This window comes from Dama dama, chromosome 22 (genome assembly GCF_033118175.1).
Source record: "Dama dama isolate Ldn47 chromosome 22, ASM3311817v1, whole genome shotgun sequence".
Taxonomy (NCBI): Eukaryota; Metazoa; Chordata; class Mammalia; order Artiodactyla; family Cervidae; genus Dama; species Dama dama.
The window spans coordinates 41,418,908-41,439,464 of NC_083702.1; the positions used below are offsets into that span (position 1 = coordinate 41,418,908).

The window sequence follows — 20,557 nt, forward strand, 5'->3', positions numbered from 1 at the left end:
CCCCCTTCCTGGTAGTTCCAATCAGGGTCGGTGTCAGGAACTGCCTGAGCTCCCGGGGGGCGCTCGGGGGAGGGGTTGGCACAGTGCCGCTGGTCGGCCTGAGCCCTGGCTGCCGTCCAGATGGCCTGCCTCTCTTCAGGGGTGGTGGTAGATCCCAGGATGACATATATGTCCTGCCATGTTAAGGCATAGGCGCGGGTCAGACCAGTAAACTGCTTAATGTACTGAGTGGGGTTGGAGGAAAAGGATCCCAGCTTGGCCTCAATCTGTGCTAAGTCCTGGAGAGAGAAGGGGACGTGGACCTGGGCCAGGCCCTCGGCTCCGGCCACTTGTCGCAGAGGGATTAGCGGGGCTGGGGGAGGGGGAGGGGAGGCCCCTGGAGGGTTGCTGTGGGAGCGAGTGTGGGAGCTAACCGGAGACGAGAAGGGAGTGACGGGGGGAAGGGGAGGATACAAGATAGGGTTAATGGCCGGAGGATCTGGGGCCGGCGGTGAAGCCTCAGGGGCGGGAACAGGAACAAAAGAGGCCGGAGTAGGGTGAGAGGGGGAGAGGTTAGGAGGGGCCGGAGAGGAGGGGGAGGGGCGAGAGCGCAACGCCCAAAAGGCCTGAGCATAGGGGACCTCAGACCATTTTCCCGTTCTCCGGCAGTAATTATCCAAATCACGGAGGACGTCAAAGTCTAGTGTCCCTGTGGCTGGCCATTGTGACCCATTATCTAGGGAATACTGAGGCCAGGCCTGTGAGCACAGAAAAGTGAGCTGCTGGGGGCGGATATCTCTCTTTAGCCCTAGAGTCTGCAGGTTAGCCAGCAGGCACTCTAAGGTTGTGGAGTATTGGGGATCGGGTTTGGAGGCTGTCGATCCCATGGCGACCACGGGGCGTGGAGGCAACCCCCGCTGTCCGAACGTCTTCGGACGAGTCAAGGGGAGCCGGAGGTCCGTGTAGTCGCGGGGAACGTCTTCCTCACGACCGCAGGGACCCGGAAAGGCCGAAGCCGGAGGCCGAAGCCGGAGGTCTACTCAGCCGCTGGGGACGTCTCCCCACCAGCTGGTGACCGGGAGGGCCCAGTAAGTGCGCACTGGTTACGGAGCCCTAGGAGGTGATCGCCAGGGAGGGCAGGCCCCAAAGCCGAAGGGACTTACTCCGTATCCTGCCGTCCGGGGGGTTGGTCAGCCGCCTGGGTCCGAGGCTTCCGCGGCGGTGGAGCTCGAGGGGGCCTCAACGGCGAGTGCCGGGGGCCCTTACCTCGGGCCTCACGTTGGGGCGCCAGATGTTAGGAAAAACGCCGCGGGAGGAAAAAAGCCGCCTCTAAGGACCGGTGGTAAAGGCCTTTTATTAAGCGTCGCTCTCGGGCAGAACTCCCGGGGGCTGGTGAGTGAGGAGACAAAGGGAGTCTGCAAAGTATGAGGGGTGGGGAGGGGTTTTATAGTCCGGGCAGGCATCCAGGCCAGGTCTTTTCATATAAGGAAGAAAGCGCGGGCTACAGCGGTGGTCAGTGTCCGAGGGCTTTATGTTGGTACCTAATTGGACAAGGCTGCAGGGGGCCAGCCCCTGGAAGTTCAGCCAGCCTCCGGAATTTGCCTTGCAGCACTTTCCCGGGGCATGCCCCGACCTTTCACATGGGGTTCTCACGGCGCAAATACTGAAGTGGTTTACCTTTTCCTTCTCCAGTGCACCACGTTTTGTCGTAACTCCCCACCATGACCCGTTCATTTTGGGTGGCCCTCCATGGCATGGCTCATAGTTTCATTGAGTTAGACAAGGCTGTGAGTGTCCAGGAGTCTCCAGCAGAGGTGTGGGTCAATAGTGGCCTGCTGTAGGATCAGGGGCACTGAATACAACAGTGCATATACAAATCCTTTTGAAGGAGTTGCCATTACCTTCATGATCCCTTCCATAGTTTGGCCTGAGGCCAAACAACTGAGAGGGAACACAGCCCTGCCCATCACCAGAAAATTGGATTAAAGATTTACTGAGCATGAGCCCATCAGAACAAGACCCAGTTTCTCCCACAGTCAGTCTCTCCCATCAGGAATCTTCTGTAAGTCTCTTATTCGTATCCATCAGAGGGCTAATGTGTTACAATGAGCATAAAATGTGGCTCAAGGTCCACTGGAAGTCGAATCTTCTGCCACCTTGGACCTTGTTGGTTCTAACCAGTTTTTGTCATGTCCTATGGCTATATTTCTTTTAAAGGTTGTACCCTGTCCCCTTCCCTCCTGTTTTACAACCAAATCAAAGATTGGGGGAAGGAAAGATTTATTACTTGCAGCAAGTAAGAATACTAGGGATCTTGCCCAAAGCAGTGTTTCCCCAAACAGTAAAATTGAGAAAGTTTTAAGTATAAGTATACTCATGAAGGGGTTTGATTGAGTCCAAGCTTTAGCTGGTTGAAGTCAGGAGGGTCAGAAAAAGGTCAACATCTTCATTCCTTCAGTTCACGTCATTCCTTAGGTTCCAGTTGATCTGGTGGTTGAGTGCCCCAGGCTGATCTTTACCACTGATACAGAACTGGGAGTGTCCTTACTTCTCTTGCTTGATAACAGGCAATGTTTCTGCATTCTTTAGTTCCCTTAAGATGTTAATTACTGAGACTCTTCAAGCCCTGGCTCAGATCACAAAATGGCTTAGGGCAAAAATGGTTTCTCTTCAGTCAAGAAAGCTGTCTTGGTTCTCTTTCTCTTCAACCCTCCTGCCCTGACTGCTTACAGCAATACCTGAGATAAAGAAGCAACTACAGAGTCTAATGAAATGTGAGATGAGAGGTGGCAGAGACTCAGAATGGAAGCTGTGAGGAATATGAATGTTTGCAAGTGTCTGAAATCAGAGGTTCAACCCTGCTAAAGCCAGAGTGTCCTGTGTCCATGCAACCTACTCTAACTGCTCCTTCATCCTCTCGTGGTTTGTCTGTGGAAGGATCTTGGCTAATGCTTATTGAACTGACTTCCTGAACTAACAGCCTCACTGGTTTTTTGCCTAATGTGTGTTTATTCCCTATAGAGGTTTCTCCACTTCTGTGTGTTCCACTTCCGCATATACTTTCTTTGTCCACAGGATTCATTTCTTGAAATAGTGGGAGTGAACAGCATTCTGTTGAAACCTGTAACCTTTTAGGGTTGTATTTGCTTTTAACACAGCTTCTGTAGAGTTTTCCCTCTAGAGGAAAGCTTGGGCATTTTCTCATGCTAGAGCATGTTGTCCTTAGTTTGGAATCTGCTGAAAGAAAAATTAATTTAAAAATGCTAATTCACAAAATTATCAACCATATGTTTAAAAACACATTTTTGTATCTTGCTCCAATGTAATATGCAATCAAAAACTTGTTCAGATTTCCAAATTTTAGTGAATCTTGTATGCTTGGTGGTGGTGTTCAGTCCCTAGCTCGTGTCCAACTCTGCGACCCCATGGACTGCAGCATGCCAGGACTCCCTGTCCCTCACCATCTCCCAGAATTCACCCAAGTTCATGTCCATTGAATGGACATTGAATGATGCTATCCAACCATCTCATCCTCTGCCGCCTTCTTCTCCTTTTGCCTTCAATCTTTCCCAGCTTTAGTGTCTTTTCCAATGAGTCAGCTGTTTGCATCAGGTGGTGGATGAAGCTCCCAAGTAGTGGAGCCTCAGTATTACTACTTCCAATGAGTATTCAGGATTGATTTCCCTTACAATTGACTAGTTTGATCTCCTGGCTGTCCAAGGGACTCTCAAGAGTCTTCTCCAGAACCACAATTCAAAAGCATCAATTCTTCGGCACTCTGCCTTCTTTATGGTCCAACTGTCACATCCATACCTGACTAGTGCTGTCTTTGCTTTTTAATACACTATCTAGGTTTTTCACAGCCTTCCTTCTAAGAAGCAAGCATCTTCTAATTTCATGGCTGTGGTCACCATCTGCAGTGGTTTTGGAGCCCAAGAAGAGAAAATCTGTCACTGCTCTCACTTTTCCCTGTTCTATTTTCCATGAAGTGATGGGACCAGATGCCATGATCATAGTTTTTTAATATTGAGTTTTAAGCCAGCTTTTTCACTTGCCTCCTTCACCAAGGAATCATGTATGCTACAAGAGTATTTTCTCTCCTCTTCTGGGTTAACTCTGATTCATTGCACAGTGGAAATGTGCACACCATCAAATTTCAATTCTTTCACTATTTCTTCAAGTAGCAATTCCATTTTTGCAAGAAATCTTTCAGTATAGAATGATCTTGGGTTGGAATGTGCAAAGAATGTCATTGGAGAAACATATCTCATCTTTATATTCTGTCCATCTATATGATGACAGATGTTGTTGTTTTTAGTTGCTAAATTGTGTTCAACTCTTTTGCAGCCCCATGGCCTGTAGCCTGCCAGACTCCTCTGTCCATGGGACTCTCCCAGGCAAGAGTACTGGAGTGGGTTGCCATTTCCTTCTCCAGGGAATCTTCCTGACCCAGGGATCAAATCTATGTCTCCTGCATTGGCAGGCAGATTCTTTACCACTGAGCCACCAGGGAAGCCCATAATGACAGATACCTAATGGAAAACTGAAAAATATAAGAAATTATTTCATCTTTCTCAAATAGCTCTGTATTTGCTTTGTTTAGGTAAATCTCAAATATCCTCCAGTTTAGCTGAATGTTTTGATTTTCATCCAGATAATTAGTTTCATATAAGTATATTTTGGAATTTTAGGATTTTTTTTTCACTTCTCTACTTTTTCTTGCAAAGAGTTTAAGCTAGATGTATCTTTTATACCAGTTTTGAAATTGTGTGCATAAATGCACAAAATTTATAAGTTTTCTGATCCCTTGCCTCCACTGGGTCAAATTAGCCACTTAGCCCTCTATGCCTCACTACAGATAGCACAAAGTTTGTATTAAAAATGAATTCCTCTATAAGTCTGTAAGTTTTTGGGCAGAAACCTTGTCTCTTTTAATCCCCAGAATCTTCCACTATACCTGGCACATAGTAGGCCCTTCAATTTGTTGGATAATTGGTAATTAATACAAATTTTCTATAATATCTCAAAATATACAGCTTTATTGTGGTTTATCATCTCTACGTGTAATTCTTCATGTACAAAAATATAACACATTTCAGATGTGGTTTAAAGTAGGTGATGTAATAAAGATCTATATAACAGTTGCATTAGGAAAATTTTCAAATGAGTTATTCATTTCTCTTACTGTTTAATTGAGACAGCATATGTATCATTTAAAGGTTCTTGATTTGGTTGTTTTAATATATTATGCCTAAAAATCAAGGCAGTTATAAGAAAATACTTACTTTTCTTGGCCATGCCCCACAGCATGTGGGATCTTAGTTCCCTGACCAGGGATTGAACCCATGCCCCCTGCAGTGGAAACACAGTGTCCTAACCACTGGACTGTCAAGGAATTCCCCTGAAAATATTCACTTTACAGAGCAAAAATGTATGAACCCATGTAATACACACCAAAAGGCTGTATATAAATATATAGGCTTTCCTTACTTATTACTTTCTCTTATTCCATTTTATATGTTTTATATTTTTCAAGTATATTTTTCAATAGATAATAGTTATTCAAAATTGAAAAGGTATAATTTCAAAAGGGTATACAAATAGAAAGTAGTTCTGCCACAACTGTGCCCAGCCAAACTTGGGTATCCTTTCAGAAACATTCTGTACATATACAAGCAAATATATGTAAATATATGCATATATAATCACATATGTATTTTATATATGCATTACAATAACATTGGCACAACCACAAACATCATTATGAATGCTATTGTTTTTCACTTAACTATCTTGGCTTTTTTCTCCTTTCATATCACTATTCATCTTTTTTTTATTTTTAACTAGACATCTGGAGGAGAAGGAAGATATACTTGAACCCTTTAAGAAAGCTTGAAATGTCTTTATGTGTAGAATTGAAATATATCTTGCCAAACAATAAAATGACAGCTACAAGAATGTTTCACCTTCTAGACCAAAGCTATTCAGTTTTAATAATGTGGTAGCCATATGAGAAAAAGTAAAAAGAAACAGATAAACTTAATTTTAATGATATATTTTATTTAACACAATATGTCCATAATACCGTGATTGTAACATGGAATAAGTAGAAGCAATTAATGAGATTTTGCATCTGTTCTTCTTACTCAGTCTTTGAAATTCAGTGTGTATTTTGCACCGACAGCACATCTCAATCTGAACTAGCCATATTTCAAGTGCCCAATAGCCAGATTTGGCTTGTAGCTACTGTATTAGACAATGAAGTTATAGACCTTCTTACTTACCAATGGCTCCAACTAGATGTAATTTCTACACTGAAATCTAATCACTAGCATCTAATTTTAAAATAAGATTTAAGGTAACACATTTCGGTTTTCTTTTAAAATGAAATATTGGGCCAAATGTTTGTTGTTACTAATTGATTCTGCTTTATTTGTCTCTGGTACTAATATTCTTTCAAATAGATACATATTAAATGTTTGTGTACACTTTCTGTACATCTCCTTTGTTTATTAGGTGTCCTTGTCATTAAGAATTTAATTCCTATTGTTTAGATATCCTAGGAAACCCTACTTTTAAATATTCTTGAAATAGTAAAAACAGCTTAATTTGTGTGTGTGTGTGTGTGTGTGTGTATGTAATCAAGCTTGTAAAAAGTCTATGTTATTTATTCAAAGCAAGGAGTGCCTGGAAAATATTCCCTGCCAATTTTAAATGGCAGCGTTTAATTACTTCATATTTAGACTGAAAACACATCAGACTTTTCCAAGGTGTATTCCATGTGTTTTCCTATTTCCAGGATAAAAGAGAAGATAAAGACAATACTAAGTAAACCATTCCATGGTACAAATTGGAGCCACTCAATAAATAATGCAATGAGGAATTTGATGACCACAGTTCTATCAGCATCTTTGTTTTATTTTTGGTTTTTGCCTTCTACTACCTTCTCTGTCAGGTACACTATCCAGAACTTGAGTTTTCTTAAAGGATTTCATATCCAAAACCTAAGCATTGTAAGCAAAATAAGCTATGATAAAATGATGGAATTACTTAATTACTGAGGATCAACATGAAAACCAACACGGTAATAGGAATGTACCTATTAAATTAGATCATACTTTCAATCCATTTTGACTCTTTTAATATAACTGTCATATAAATCTTTTAGTATAACTATGCTTTAAAGTCTTCTAAGTTTTATTAATATTTTAATAAACCCATGGAAATTTAAAAATTTTAATTAAAATCCTCAAGGGAAAATAGCTACACTCTTTCTCTAATATATCTATTAAGTGAAAAGACATACACTTATTTGACATTTCTAATTATTACATATTTAGGGCAAAAGTGATCACATCATGCTTGTGTCCACCAGAATTCACCCATGTGGTGGGAAGAGAGAAGCCTCCAGAAGGGGGCTGAGTCTGGAGGAATAATGGGAGGCACAGGTGGGCTGAGACACATGGAAGGCCCAGGACATTGTAGGTGATTACCCCTCCTTCAGTTCAGTTCAGTCGCTCAGTCATGTCTGACTATTTGTGACCCCATGAATCGCAGCACGCCAGGCCTCCCAGTCCATCACCAACTCCCAGAGTTTACTCAAACTCATGCCCATCGAGTCGGTGATGCCATCCAGCCATCTCATACTCTGTCGTCCCCTTCTCCTGCCCCCAATCCCTCCCAGCATCAGGGTCTTTTCCAATGAGTCAACTCTTCACATGAGGTGGCCAAAGTATTGGAGTTTCAGCTTCAGCATCAGTCCTTCCAGTGAACACCCAGGACTGATCTCCGTTAGGATGGACTGGTTGGATCTCCTTGCCCCAGATGATACTTCTGGCTCACTACAAAGTATCTACGGGCAGGTAGAAAACTCCAAAGAGATAAGCACCTAGGTCTGCAAGCAGACTCACAGAAGTGACCAACCTCTGCCACCAAAGGACACACTTGTCCAGATACTGAATATTAAAACTGCACATTATCTCACCACCTTCTACTATGCATGCTCCCCACCTGTAAGTCAGAGAACAGCTTTTATTCTACCAGACTACAATCAATTACTTACCTACAGCACTTAACCCTTGGTTTCTTTGGTATCCTTTGCACCAGGGAGTCAGGTGTATAACCATCTGCCATTGGCACGGCCCTGCCTTCAGATCACAAAGCCCTCCACGTGCAAAGAAAATGTATAATACTCCATTGTGATGGCCAGTAGGGCCTCTCCCTCATTGTATTCCCAGGAAAATGGCCATCAGCTATGCTATGCTCCTCACACTATTTAATCCAACTTGCTGGCATCAGACTATTGAATTCTACTATTTGTCCTCACTGTAACTACATGATTACATGTCCTCACTATAACTACATGTAACTACTCTATTATAAAAATGCCCTGATTATGAGCATTCCCTGGGATGTTATATTCAAACTGCAGTTTTCAAAGGGACGTCTTTTACCTACAAGGAATACTAAGGAAAACATAATTTAAAAAGACACAGTGGATACCCAGGAAAGCTAATCTTTAAATTAACAACTGCAGGCTCTCCTTTACATTTATGAGGATACGTGAACAGCTACAGTGAAGGAATAGTGAAGGAGCTCTCTCAACTCTGAGCCTCTCTGATTCAATGAATACAAATTCTTCTCTCCATGACTGGGACTGGGACTTATTGTGTACCATCCATGTTTTTAATATATTAAAATATCTCAGCACAGTATAGTATAGTTTTCATCAAGAAAAAGTAAAATTCCCATTATCTAATAAACAATGCAAACTTTTTTGGTACAATTTAAAGTGTCCAAGTGTTATAATCTGACTCTACAAGGCACAAAATTCAGAATTAATGCTGAATTCTTGAAGTGTGCTGACATTTTGCTTTCTTTCCCAAAACATGTGAGATTCAGTTTCTAAAAGTATATCTATATTGTTACACTGGCTACAGGGGCCACTGATTTAACTAAGAAATGCGTACCCATCAACATGGCAGCCGATCAGACCTTTCTGAGGCACATTAACAGTTCGGGGAGTGGCCTTTGTACACACTAAACCTGGTCCCAGTGGCTCCCTGAGAGCCACTATGAGCAAGTTGGGCAGGGTCTGAAGGAGCAGCTTAATTCTGGCTGAGAGCATGGTGCAAACGATAAGTAGTCCTGATGCTCACAAAAAGCCTACACTTGCTACTTCCTATTCCCTTGTTTTAGATTATGTAGTATAGTTCCTTACACTTACTAAATTTAGACTACTTAAAGGGACTTAGGCATTGAACTCATAGAGCTAATCAACCAGAAAGATTCACAGTGCACTGTATTCGTTGCACAACAGTGAAACACCCTGCCACCCTCTTGTTTTGCTCTTGCATAGCTGTATGTTCCTTCTTCCACACATCCTTCTCTTTAGCCATCTGCTGATGCTTGTTTGGTTTTCTTGGCTGTTTCCCAGTGTATTGTGCAGAAAAGGTATAAGAGGACAAAAAAAAAAAAAAAAAAAGAACACAACTCCAAATGGTTGACTTTATTGCTTTCTATTGTTTACTAAAAAAGTAAATGTAAAGTTATAAAGATATCATATAACCATTAATTTCATAGTCACCTCTCAGCCAAAAAGGAAGTCATTGGTATACTCTCCATATCAGAAATTGAAAGTGTTTGTAAACTGTACATGTAAGAGCCGAATTTGTTTTGGCTATGCTCTTTACTAGAGTGGACACTGTAGATGTCCTCTTTTCTTTCTTTTTTTTTGGTGTATACATTATTTTTATGTCACTTCACTGTGTCCAATTCACAAATCAAGTGTCCCTTAGGGGGACTGCTTCCTGAGCTGAGCCTCTCATGTAACCTCCATTGTCAGTGAATGTTCTTGAAAGGTGGGCTAGGTTAGATCATTACTCTTAAAATAATTATTTAAAAGAAACTTTGATAACTTCAAATATTTGCATTTATATGATTTAAAATTTTATATGAAATGATATACATTTACTTTGCAGGATAATGGTTTAGAGCAGGACAGTTGTTTTAATTAAACCTGCTTTTGGTGGATATATAATTGGTACCTTTTTTAGTTTAAGGAGATATACTTCCCTCATGTTAAGGACTTTTTTGCTGCTCTGATGCTGTTCATCTAGTCCATTTTTGCTCTAAACTGAGTTTCACCTCCCAGTCCTTCATTCCACTTGAGATTTTCTCTTATTAACAATGAAAAATCAGCCTATGATCAGTCTGGGTCATAAGAACTGAAATTAGAAATTTACAGTAGAAAGAGATACCCAATGTGGATGTTGTTTAATTCATCTTAAATACCTATTCTGACTTTCCAGGAAGTCCCAGCTCCACCACTATTGGTAGGATTTTGTAAAACAAACAAACAAACAAAAAGTATAGTATAGTCATTTATTCTGATTAGGTGTTTATGGAATAAGCCATTATGATCGGAGAATCAGTTAAACATAAACTTTTTTCTCTTTTTATGCACTACTTGACATCAAAAGCAAAAAGAGGTAAGTTGGCTATAAACCTGAGTGAACCTTATTTTCTTTAATAGATTTACTTCTGAAAGAGCTTTGCATTCATTTGAATCAGTTCTAATGAGATGGATGAAACTGGAGCCCAATATACAGAGTGAAGTAAGCCAGAAAGATAAAGACCAATACAGTATACTAACACATATATATGGAATTTAGAAAGATGGTAACGGTAACCCTATATGCAAAACAGAAAAAGAGACACAGATGTACAGAACAGACTTTTGGATTCTGTGGGAGAAGGCGAGGGTGGGATGTTTCGAGAGAACAGCATCGAAACATGTATATTATCTAGGGTGAAACAGATCACTAGCCCAGGTTGGATGCATGAGACAAGTGGTTGGATGCATGAGACAAGTGCTCGGGCCTGGTGCACTGGGAAGACCCAGAGGAATCGGGTAGAGAGGGAGGTGGGAGGGGGGGATCGGGATGGGGAATACATGTAAATCCATGGCTGATTCATGTCAATGTATGACAAAACCACTACAATATTGTAAAGTAATTAGCCTCCAACTAATAAAAATTTTTTTAAAAAAAGAGCTTTGCTTCACCTTTCTATAAATCAAGTACTTTTACATTAGAAAGCTTGTTATTGTAGATCTTTAATCTTTTCTTTGAAAGCTGAATAAGCACCTTCTGTAAACTTGGATTTTAAAAATATTTAATATTTAAACATACTGCTTTTCCTTTAACCAAGTTATACATATAGTTTAATTTTCTTGTGAGGAACTTTGGTTTAGTTTTGGGTTTTCTGAGTTGTCCCCCTCCTCAAATATGGAAGATTACATGTTATAAGTAGTTCTTTACTTTAAAAAGCCAAGGAACAACTAATATTGGTGAAAGTCTATAATTTTCTGATCCATTGCTTTACAGAATAGGATACCCTGAACCTCTCAGAATATTTTCTAGTGGTGATTTTTTTTTTTTAGTGTGTGTGTTATTTTTTTTATTAATTTATTTTTTATTGAAGGATAATTGCTTTACAGAATCTTGCTGTTTTCTGTCAAACCTCAACATGAATCAGCCATAGGTATACATATACCCCCTCCCTTTTGAACCTCCCTCCCATCTCCCGCCCCATCCCACCCCTCTAGGTTGATACAGAGCCCCTATTTTTTTGAAATGACTATATAATAAGAATGACTATAAAATAAGAAAATCAAACACATTTCACTGAGTGGTGTCTCATATATTTTTCTTGTTTGGGATATATTTTCACTTGATTTTTTAGTGGGCTCTTGTTTGTAGTTTAACTCATTTCTCTCTTATTTCTTTTTGATGATGAATTCTGACATTTCAAAGGAATAGATGGTCTTCATCTGATACATGCTATTATTGATATTGTTTAATGAGAACAGACCATCACACCATCCTGAGTTAACTTTGTACCAGCTGACACTGTTCTTGAGAAGGTCATTTCTGAACAAAAAGTTATTTTCTAAAAGGTACTTAATTGATGTAAGAATCTGGAAGCAAAATGTACTTTTACCTCTTGGTGCCACTGTATTTAATTACCCTCTTTCCCTTTATCTTTCATGTCTTCCTACATAGGCTGTTAATTACACACATGCTCATGGTCTACTTGTAAGTTGTTCAGAAGCAGAAAGTTGACAATTCTGCAGGGCATTTTTATATTTCTCTTTTTCAAGGTTTGAAATAAATATAGATTTATTAATATTGCTTTGTTTTATCAGCTAGTCATGTGATATTCCTCAGGACAGCAAATGGAAAGCTGTGTGAAAGTTTTTGTATAATCACTGAAAAGTCTATAAATATTCCCTCTCTTTAGCAAGTCATGCTCCGATTCTGTATTGTTGAAGACAATTTTAATGCTTGTCCCCTAAGCATGATAACCTATGCACAGTTGTCATCTATATGAAGGCAGAGCCAGATGTTTTAAAGAGCCATATGTTTTTAAAGATCATATTTTTTCATTGTCCATACTGAAATATTTTTACGTGTTTCAACAATTCTGCTTTTTTCCCTGGAAATTTTTAATGAATAATGATTGTCTCTGACTATAATAAGGGTATAAACAAATAAGGGGATTTGCTGTGTTAAACACTGATGTAAAGTTAAGGCTGAAGTGACTGGTGACATAAATTGTAGACTACACTCCTGAGTAGCCGGAAATTATGTAAATTTTATTTGTGGGTACTTCCAGAGAAATTCATGTGATATGTTTGGCAAAAAGGGATGAGATAGCCAACTCTATGTGTTTGATTATGAAATGTTGAAAGCTGTTCACAGCTATCCATTTTTACTAGTGCTGATGTACCATTAAGTTCATCGTTAGATTTTTAAAAATATTTCAACTTTTCCTATCTACTGTTTATATTCATGTAAATGTTTCTATCTCATGCTCTCATTATTTTTCTTTATATTATGTTTCTATCTTAAATTTTTCTTAAATTCTCTACTGTATATGTCTGTTTTTTCAGTTTATGTGTATAGGCATCCATAGGACTACTTAAGTGTTCAAGTTATTACTACAAGAAGAATGTATTTTGATGCTTCTTTCCATTTACTTTTCTGTTTATTCACTAACACACTATTACTCATTTTATAGATTTAGTGAGGAATAATTTGGTATTGATGTTATTTGACCTATTTTAAATAATAGCAATTATAATTATTTTCAAGATTTATACATCAAAGTCTTAAAATTTATTAAAGAATCATTAATCACCTGATATCACTCAACTAGCATTAAAATCTTTATCGGAGAGTATTTTCTCCTTCCTATTCCTTTTGTTAGGAGGATGTTGTTATGATGACAGGAATGTCTAAATTGTACTCTTTCTTTCTCAAGTCGACCCATCACACAATGACATTGATAATGTAACTAATAAACAAATCTAGTGATCCTTAAGGGAAGGCAAAGTCAGTATATTAGCAGGTATTCTGCATCACATACAAATTCTCAAAGTAAAGGACTGTGGGAAAACAAAGAATTATAAGGCAGGGTCTTCTCTGTCAACTGCATAGCGTGACTGAAGAATTTAGATACACTGCAAGGAAAACAGTGTTCAAAAGCTGAAGGCGATGAGATAAGTGCTAACAGAGTTTAGAGGAAGCAGACACTTCCTTCTGGGGTGGTCAGGAGTAAAAACTGAAACTGGTTAGTTCTGAACAGTCCAAGAGAAGAAAAGAGCATTTTAGATGAATGTAATAAAAGGAGCAAAGACTTGCTGAAATGATTTTATCATATGGTCTATTTTGGCCTTTTCATTTCTGTTTTGATGACAGTGACTTTGTTTCTTGAAACTGAAAATCTCAAGGTCATCTTGACTTCTCCCTTTGGCTCCTCGTATGTTATTTGATGACCAGTTCTCATCCATGGGCCCTGGGCTTCATGCTTTCACAAACATCCTCTCACCTGATCTGCAAGATTGATATTCAATGTCCTCACTTAAAAGAAAAGCTGAGGCTAGGACTGAATTCACTTCTTCAATGTCCCTCACCTACTGGTTTGTGGAGCAGGGAATCTAAACATTAAGATCTCTCTAGTGGACCTACATCTTATGCTGATATGGAGGAAAGTTGAAGAGCACAGAAGAGAAAGAATAAAGAGGAAGGCAAAGAGGCCATTAAAAAACAATTGCTGCAGAAGCATCGTTGGGCAACGGAAGGAAATTGTGATGTACCTATTATCCAGTCCCATGGATTACTGTATAAAACCCTCATTTAAGAGCTGAGTGTGTGCATATCAGTAATTAATTGTGAAGAACACCTTTGTGCTATTATCCACAAATATTCAGAGTTCCTGAGTTAGGAGACTAAAAACATACGATATGCAAGTTTTATGTCTCTACGTTGGTACACAGTGCATACAAATTTGTATTTTCTACCAACTCAGATTTCACATTCTATCATCAATTTTGTTTTCACCAAGACTGCTTTGATCACTTTAACTTCACTCTACTTTGATCTTTGCTAAAAAAGAAAGTCAGCTGAAATTGGAGTATGGATTTTCATTTAGAATTTGTGCTTGTGTATATCTTTTCTGTGAGTTTCCTTGAATTAAAAAATATTTATTTCAACCCTTCACCTGTTTAGAGTTGAGAAGAATCAAGCTCATGACTGTCACATTTTCTAACTTGAGAGAAAAAATAAAAGGAAGAGGAAATTGATATGGTAGATGACAGAATAGGACCTAAGAGATAGACCAGGTAGGAAGAGGTGAAACTTATTAGAGATTAACATAAAGTTAAAAGTATATAAAATATTGCATTGGAATTTCTGACACTGTAAGTACAGGATGGAGGAGATATGATTTGACAGCACCATCTTCAAACAAAGTAAGCTCATGTGAAGTTGGCAGTCTGATGTTGCTGCCCAAAAAATGCCATGCAGGCTTCTGGGTTTTTTTTGTTTTTTTTTAATAGAATCAAGATGTCTCAGGTAAGGCAGGATGCTGCCACCCCAGTCAAGCTGTTACATCTCATTATGCATGGTTTCTTCTCTGAGCACCTCAATTTTAGAAGATGGTACACAAACTGGAGCATGGTCAGAGAGCAAAGAGGCGGGTATAGGAAGTTGAGATTATGTCCTATGAGAAAGAACTTGGATTATTTAGCCTGAGGAAAACTCAGGAGGTAGAAATCATTTCCAGGGGAAAGTATGAAGCATCTGACACAGTGTATGGTCATGAGGGAAGGAGATGTGGTATAGAAAATACCTCATGAAATAGTAAGGATGCATTAATTCTCAAGTCAGGAAAACCAGGCACTGGAGCACAGGCCATTCTGTAGGAAACTGTTAGTCACAAGGAGCTGCTGCTCTGCCTCCATCAGAATATCCAGGTGTCGCCTGGCTGTAGGAAGCCACCCCTGAAGCTGCACACTGTCCTTGCCAACTCCTCTCACTGCCATCTGAGACACACATGGGGCCAAAAACATAGAGGTGTTCCTAGCTTCCTTCCTCAAGAGGCTCTCCGTCACCAGTGGGCTCATGGACTCCCAAAGGTATTGACTTTTAGAAAATTGGTTGGTGTTCTAAACTGCATGGAAAAGTTTAAAAATGGTAGATACCTGAAGGAAAACCATATGACAAGACTTTCCTTCCTGCCAATGAAATTCGTCACTTTCAGCCACCTCTTTATAGAAACTGGATATTATCCTCATTCTTGTACCTTTTATCTTTCTTTGTGTTCTTGAGGTCACTAGTTGCCTTCAAATTACTGTCAACTGTCTAATGAAGTTCTTATGTTTCTTTGGCAATATGGGTCTGATATTTTCTAGAGGTTGGTGTTGTTCAGTTGCCAAGTCGTGTCCGACTCTTCTCGGCCCCATGGACTGCAGCATGCCAGGCTTCCCTTTCCCTCACCCTCTCCCAGAGTTTGCCCAAGTTCATGTCCATTGAATCGGTGATGCCAGAGATATCTACAGATATTTCTAGAGGTAGCTGGCATCAATCAGAGAGACAACCAGAGTAGTGAGTATAGAGGTAGCTGGCATCAATCAGAGAGACCACCAGAGTAGTGAGTAGAAAACAAGCCTTAACATCAGAAAAGTCTGTATCTTTGCTCAGCCGCTTCCTAGCAGGTGGTCATGTATTAACTAAATCAATGAATGTTTGTGGAGAACCTACCATGATGCTAAGTTCTGTATTTGTTTTTGGTGGGAGAGATCATGAAAAACGTAAAGAAAAAATAGTCTCAGTAGATAAGAGATTTCAATATAGTCTCATAGATCAAAAATACTTACTTTCCTTATGATAGGAATAATGAAAATAACAACTGCAGAGTGTTGCTAAGATGTAAAATTTATATACAGTTCCTAGGAAAAGTAACATCATGTTGATTCATGAAATAATTTCCTTCCTTCCTTCTCCCCTTTTCTATCTTCCTTTCTACTGAAGGCTTTGTTTATGGAGGAATGTCAAATAAGTTCATATGTATATCAGGACATATAGACGTGTTAAACAATAATATCCCCTAGTCATCTCTGCCCTTGAGGCACTAACAATCTCTTCAGTTTTGTGACATTTCTCAGGCCTATAGCCTTATAATATAAATGTTCAGTGTTATCAAATTCTGAGCATTTCAAGTAAACACTTTAATTTTGTAAAATGTATTACTATTAGTAGAGGCCATAAACAGCTTATAGTTACTAAATTCTTTAACTAATTTCTTTTCTAGGTATACAACCTAGATATCACAACCTCCAAGAAGCATTTCCTGACCACTTAGATTAGTGAATTGTTTCTGCTCTGAGAGCCCAACTTTTCCCTATCATGGGAAACAGTGCAATGAAATGTCTCAAAATATAACTCAGCCCTTGGATCATACAATCCTGGATTCAAATTCCAGCTCCACCTCTTAGTGAACTTTGGCAAGTTATTTAACCTATTTCTCCCCCTTTTGTAATCCACAAATTGGGGTTAATAAAACACGGTTAAAGGAGAGCACACATATTAAATGCCTACACAGTGCCTGGTACATGGTAAGCAATGAATGAGTACTACTAGGTGTTACCACCACCACCACATCTCATCATCATCATCATCATCGTCATGACACTTTATTTTGTTTGTTGAATATGCTTGTCTTTCTCAATTGACCAGGGACCATATTTTCTGTTTTCCTTTTATCTCTACCACCTAACAGTTTCAGACACACAATGGGATTTTAGTAACTAAATCGCTGAATGGGTGAAACAAATTCTGGTGGCCCCAGATGACAGTAGTGACTTCCGATGTTCTGAGACGCCTCCTCAAGTCACATAATTCTAATCTTCTATGCCCTCAAAAGCAATGAGATGAGGCCTAGTTCCTTCGTGAATAAGTCTACCAGAGTAGAACCTACAAAGAATACATGAGGTCATGTAAAGCCCACAGCATCTCATAGCTGGAAGGTTTTTTTCTCAACCTCCCAACCTCCCCTTTCATTTTCAAAGTACATGCTAAATACACATTGCTGTTCAACTGGGTTAGACAAGTTCACCAGTGGAGGACTGTTGACCACAGAAGAGGAATTCAGAAGACAATTGAGTCAAAGAAATTACTTTTCAGATTTCTTTTTAAAATCTTTTACTACCTTATCTATGGAATTTGTTTTTAATTCTTTAAGTATAACACTTAGCTAAGTTCTTGTAAATAATAAATGCAAAATAATAAAAATAATTAACTGGAGGCATTATAATTTCTAAAGAGGGGAAAACTATATTTACTACAAATGTAAGAAATATCCACCACATATCAAACAGCTCATTAAGAGGGTGCATTGTGGTCCTGCTTGCCTGTTTTCTGAATTTCATCACAAAGTATATTTCAATGAACAAAAATCTGTGACTGTATTAACCAAAAAAAGAAAAATCTTACAGAAATAAGAGATAGAAAAGAATTTAAACCATTTAAAAACTCTAATTCTGAGGCTTGCCATTTCGCAGATGAGAAGCTGGCAATAGGAAAAGCAAGCTAGACTCCCAAGTGTTCGTATTTGTATTTATTGCATTTACTCAAATGAAACATAAGAGGGCAGCATACATCTGTTTAACTTAGGTCTGCTGGCGAGCTCAAAATAGTTGTCTAAATTTGTACAACTTTGTCTAAAGTTATCCTTTATCATGGCTATTGAAAAAAATGAAAAGCGCATAAAGGAATTCATCCTTTAAGACTCCTGAGTTTCTACAAAAGGGAATCATTGAGCTAATCAAGCTGCAAAATGGAGAAACAAAGACTTAAAGAAAAAATGAAAAGAATTTGCCAAAGCTAAGAAAATGGAAATATTTGTTATATTTGAAAGACTTTTACTGAGTATGATAATCTGAACAACAGCTACTCAGCTAATCAGATATTGTCCCTATTAAAGAACAATAATTAATAAGTGGCTCTGGAACCAAGACCACCTTATGAAAAGGTTCTCTCTCCTCAGTGATGTTCTCTTGAGTGAATTTAAATCAAGCCTATCTTATATTCTACTTTCCATCACAGACAACTTTAGTGTATTTGCAATGTCTTCTATAAAAGCATCATGAATTTTTATATTTTGGAGTTATACAAGCAAGTTTTGTTGTAACAGAGAATATATTGACTTTGGAACAAGTAGTGCTTGGATTCAAGCCTTTGAATGTAAATTTCAGTATAAGTTCATTAATTCAAGACTTTAAATCTGGAATTTGAATTAATTTGGCTTAACTATTACCTATATAAACATATAGGGAAAGATACATAGTCTAAGCAATTAGTAAGAAGAAATTCTGCAATTAGAAATAATTGAATTTTTTTGTTCTAATTTGAACTTTTTCTGCAAAATCTTTTTGCAGAAATACAATGTATGCATTTCTAACTAGCTTAGCAGGTGATTGTAGTACATCAGCAAACAGACTGCTCTTTGATTATCTCAGAACAGTCTTTCTTGGAGTAGATGAGTAACATAACTGATCAACTAAAGAATGAACTTTTAACAGCTAGAGATTTGTCAACCTAATGTGAGTTATGTGATTTTCAGAAGACAAAAATAAAAGACTTCTCATTCAGGTTAGCTTTCTCCATCAATCCAAGTTACTAATAATTTACTATAATAAAATAAACATTCTAAGACTTCTAACAATTCTTACTTTTGATAAATAAAATCTATTTTCAGAAAACTGTGAAGATAATGTTCTTCTCAGATATCCTTCTATTAATCATGGAAAAGTGTGTATTGCATGCTTTTCTCAATATACCTGTGGGATTAACAATATACCTGTGTGTCCAAATATAAAGTCAGCTATCTGAATATAAAACATTTTGGAATAGCAAATCTAAGTGCTGAGCAAGTAACTACCACCACGTTCAAGTTTAAAACTTGAGGATCTTTCATTATGTTAATACATCTTTTATTTTTGGATGCAACCAAGCATCAAATATGAATGGCTATGTATGTCCTAATGTACTTGAGAAATTTCACTACTAATTTTGTTTCACTAATTTTTAAATACTGTGTTTAATTAAGGAAAAAGCCTTGTCTTCTCTATTGGCATCATTCAGGGAAAAAAAGGTTAATTCAGATGTTTCTGTGTGACTACACATTCCTCACTAAATCTCTCAGGCAACTGCCTAAGTTACTGTTACTAACACGTTGCTCTGTCATCTCTTTGTATACATGTCTAATTTATCAGTTTCTTATAGATTGTCAGCAGCCTGCTGCCTCCGTACCGCCACAGTGCTCACAACTAGCCAGGAGGCAAGACTGCCCAACTGTCAGGTAAATTCAGACGTCCTTCCTCTTCCCACCCAGCCACATGTCAGTTCCACAGACCCCAAGCTCTCCTTTCCCACATGATGACTTCTTATATATAATTATACTTGCCACATTTTATTTCAAACATGGGCTATACAAACACACATTGGATTCCTGAAGTTCACATGTGCCCACTGAAAATACAAGAGAGATAGAATTTATTTTACTGGCCACTAGCAGGTAGACTACAGGCTGCCTTCAGCTCCCTTTTGTGAGTAAATCCTTGGATTAGTCCAGGTTTTCATTACCTTTCAAAACATAAAACCTGGAATTGTCTTTTGCTTTAGAATATATTACTCAGGCAAACAATTAGGAAAGTATAAAGCTTATCTAATGTCTGTTCCAAGACAACTTTATGGAAGTGTTTCCTTTTTTTGTCCACTCGGTACCCTCAGTGAAACTGAAATCGAAAGATGGAGAGAACCTTGTAATTGGCACGCAAAAAAGAATATTTTCAGTGATAGTGCCTTTATGTAAGATTCACTAAACAATTTTAAGGCAGGTCTACAGATTCCCTGGATGGTAACCTGGAGAGTTAGCTAAACAATTTCTATTCCAATGAAAGCATTGAAAATACATCATGAATTTACTTTTATGGTAAATTTCATGGGCAAACTTCGACGCAAGCATCAGAGCACCCCATCAGGACCTAAACATTTTCTTGAAATCCTTCATCTCCAGTTATTTGGCCTCTGATGATGTCTAGTTTTTATAATCTGGCTGTGGCTTTTATAGCCTGCTTGTTGTTCTCTCCTTATTTTTATATGACTGTTGCTCTTCTCCCAGGGCAAGGCTTCTTTTGAGTAAGGGCAGGCCGAGACGTACTTCCATGTGTCTG

The 20,557-nt window shown here is 38.7% G+C and overlaps 1 protein-coding gene across 6 annotated transcripts in view; it reads left to right on the forward strand.

Annotated features, from left to right (window-relative positions):
* Positions 1-20,557, forward strand: part of BICD1 (BICD cargo adaptor 1) — a 251,349-nt gene that overhangs the window by 222,118 nt on the left and 8,674 nt on the right. For 2 of the 6 annotated variants that reach the window (XM_061125244.1, XM_061125248.1), the window contains one exon: positions 19,608-19,683. The exons of 2 other annotated variants lie outside the window; for them this stretch is intronic. In XM_061125244.1, coding sequence (XP_060981227.1) covers positions 19,608-19,683 — 76 coding nt within the window. Of the gene's footprint in view, positions 1-2,396; positions 2,405-6,788; positions 7,065-19,597; positions 19,684-20,557 lie in introns of those variants that run through there. 2 more of the 6 variants (XM_061125253.1, XM_061125247.1) reach the window with 2 other exon arrangements.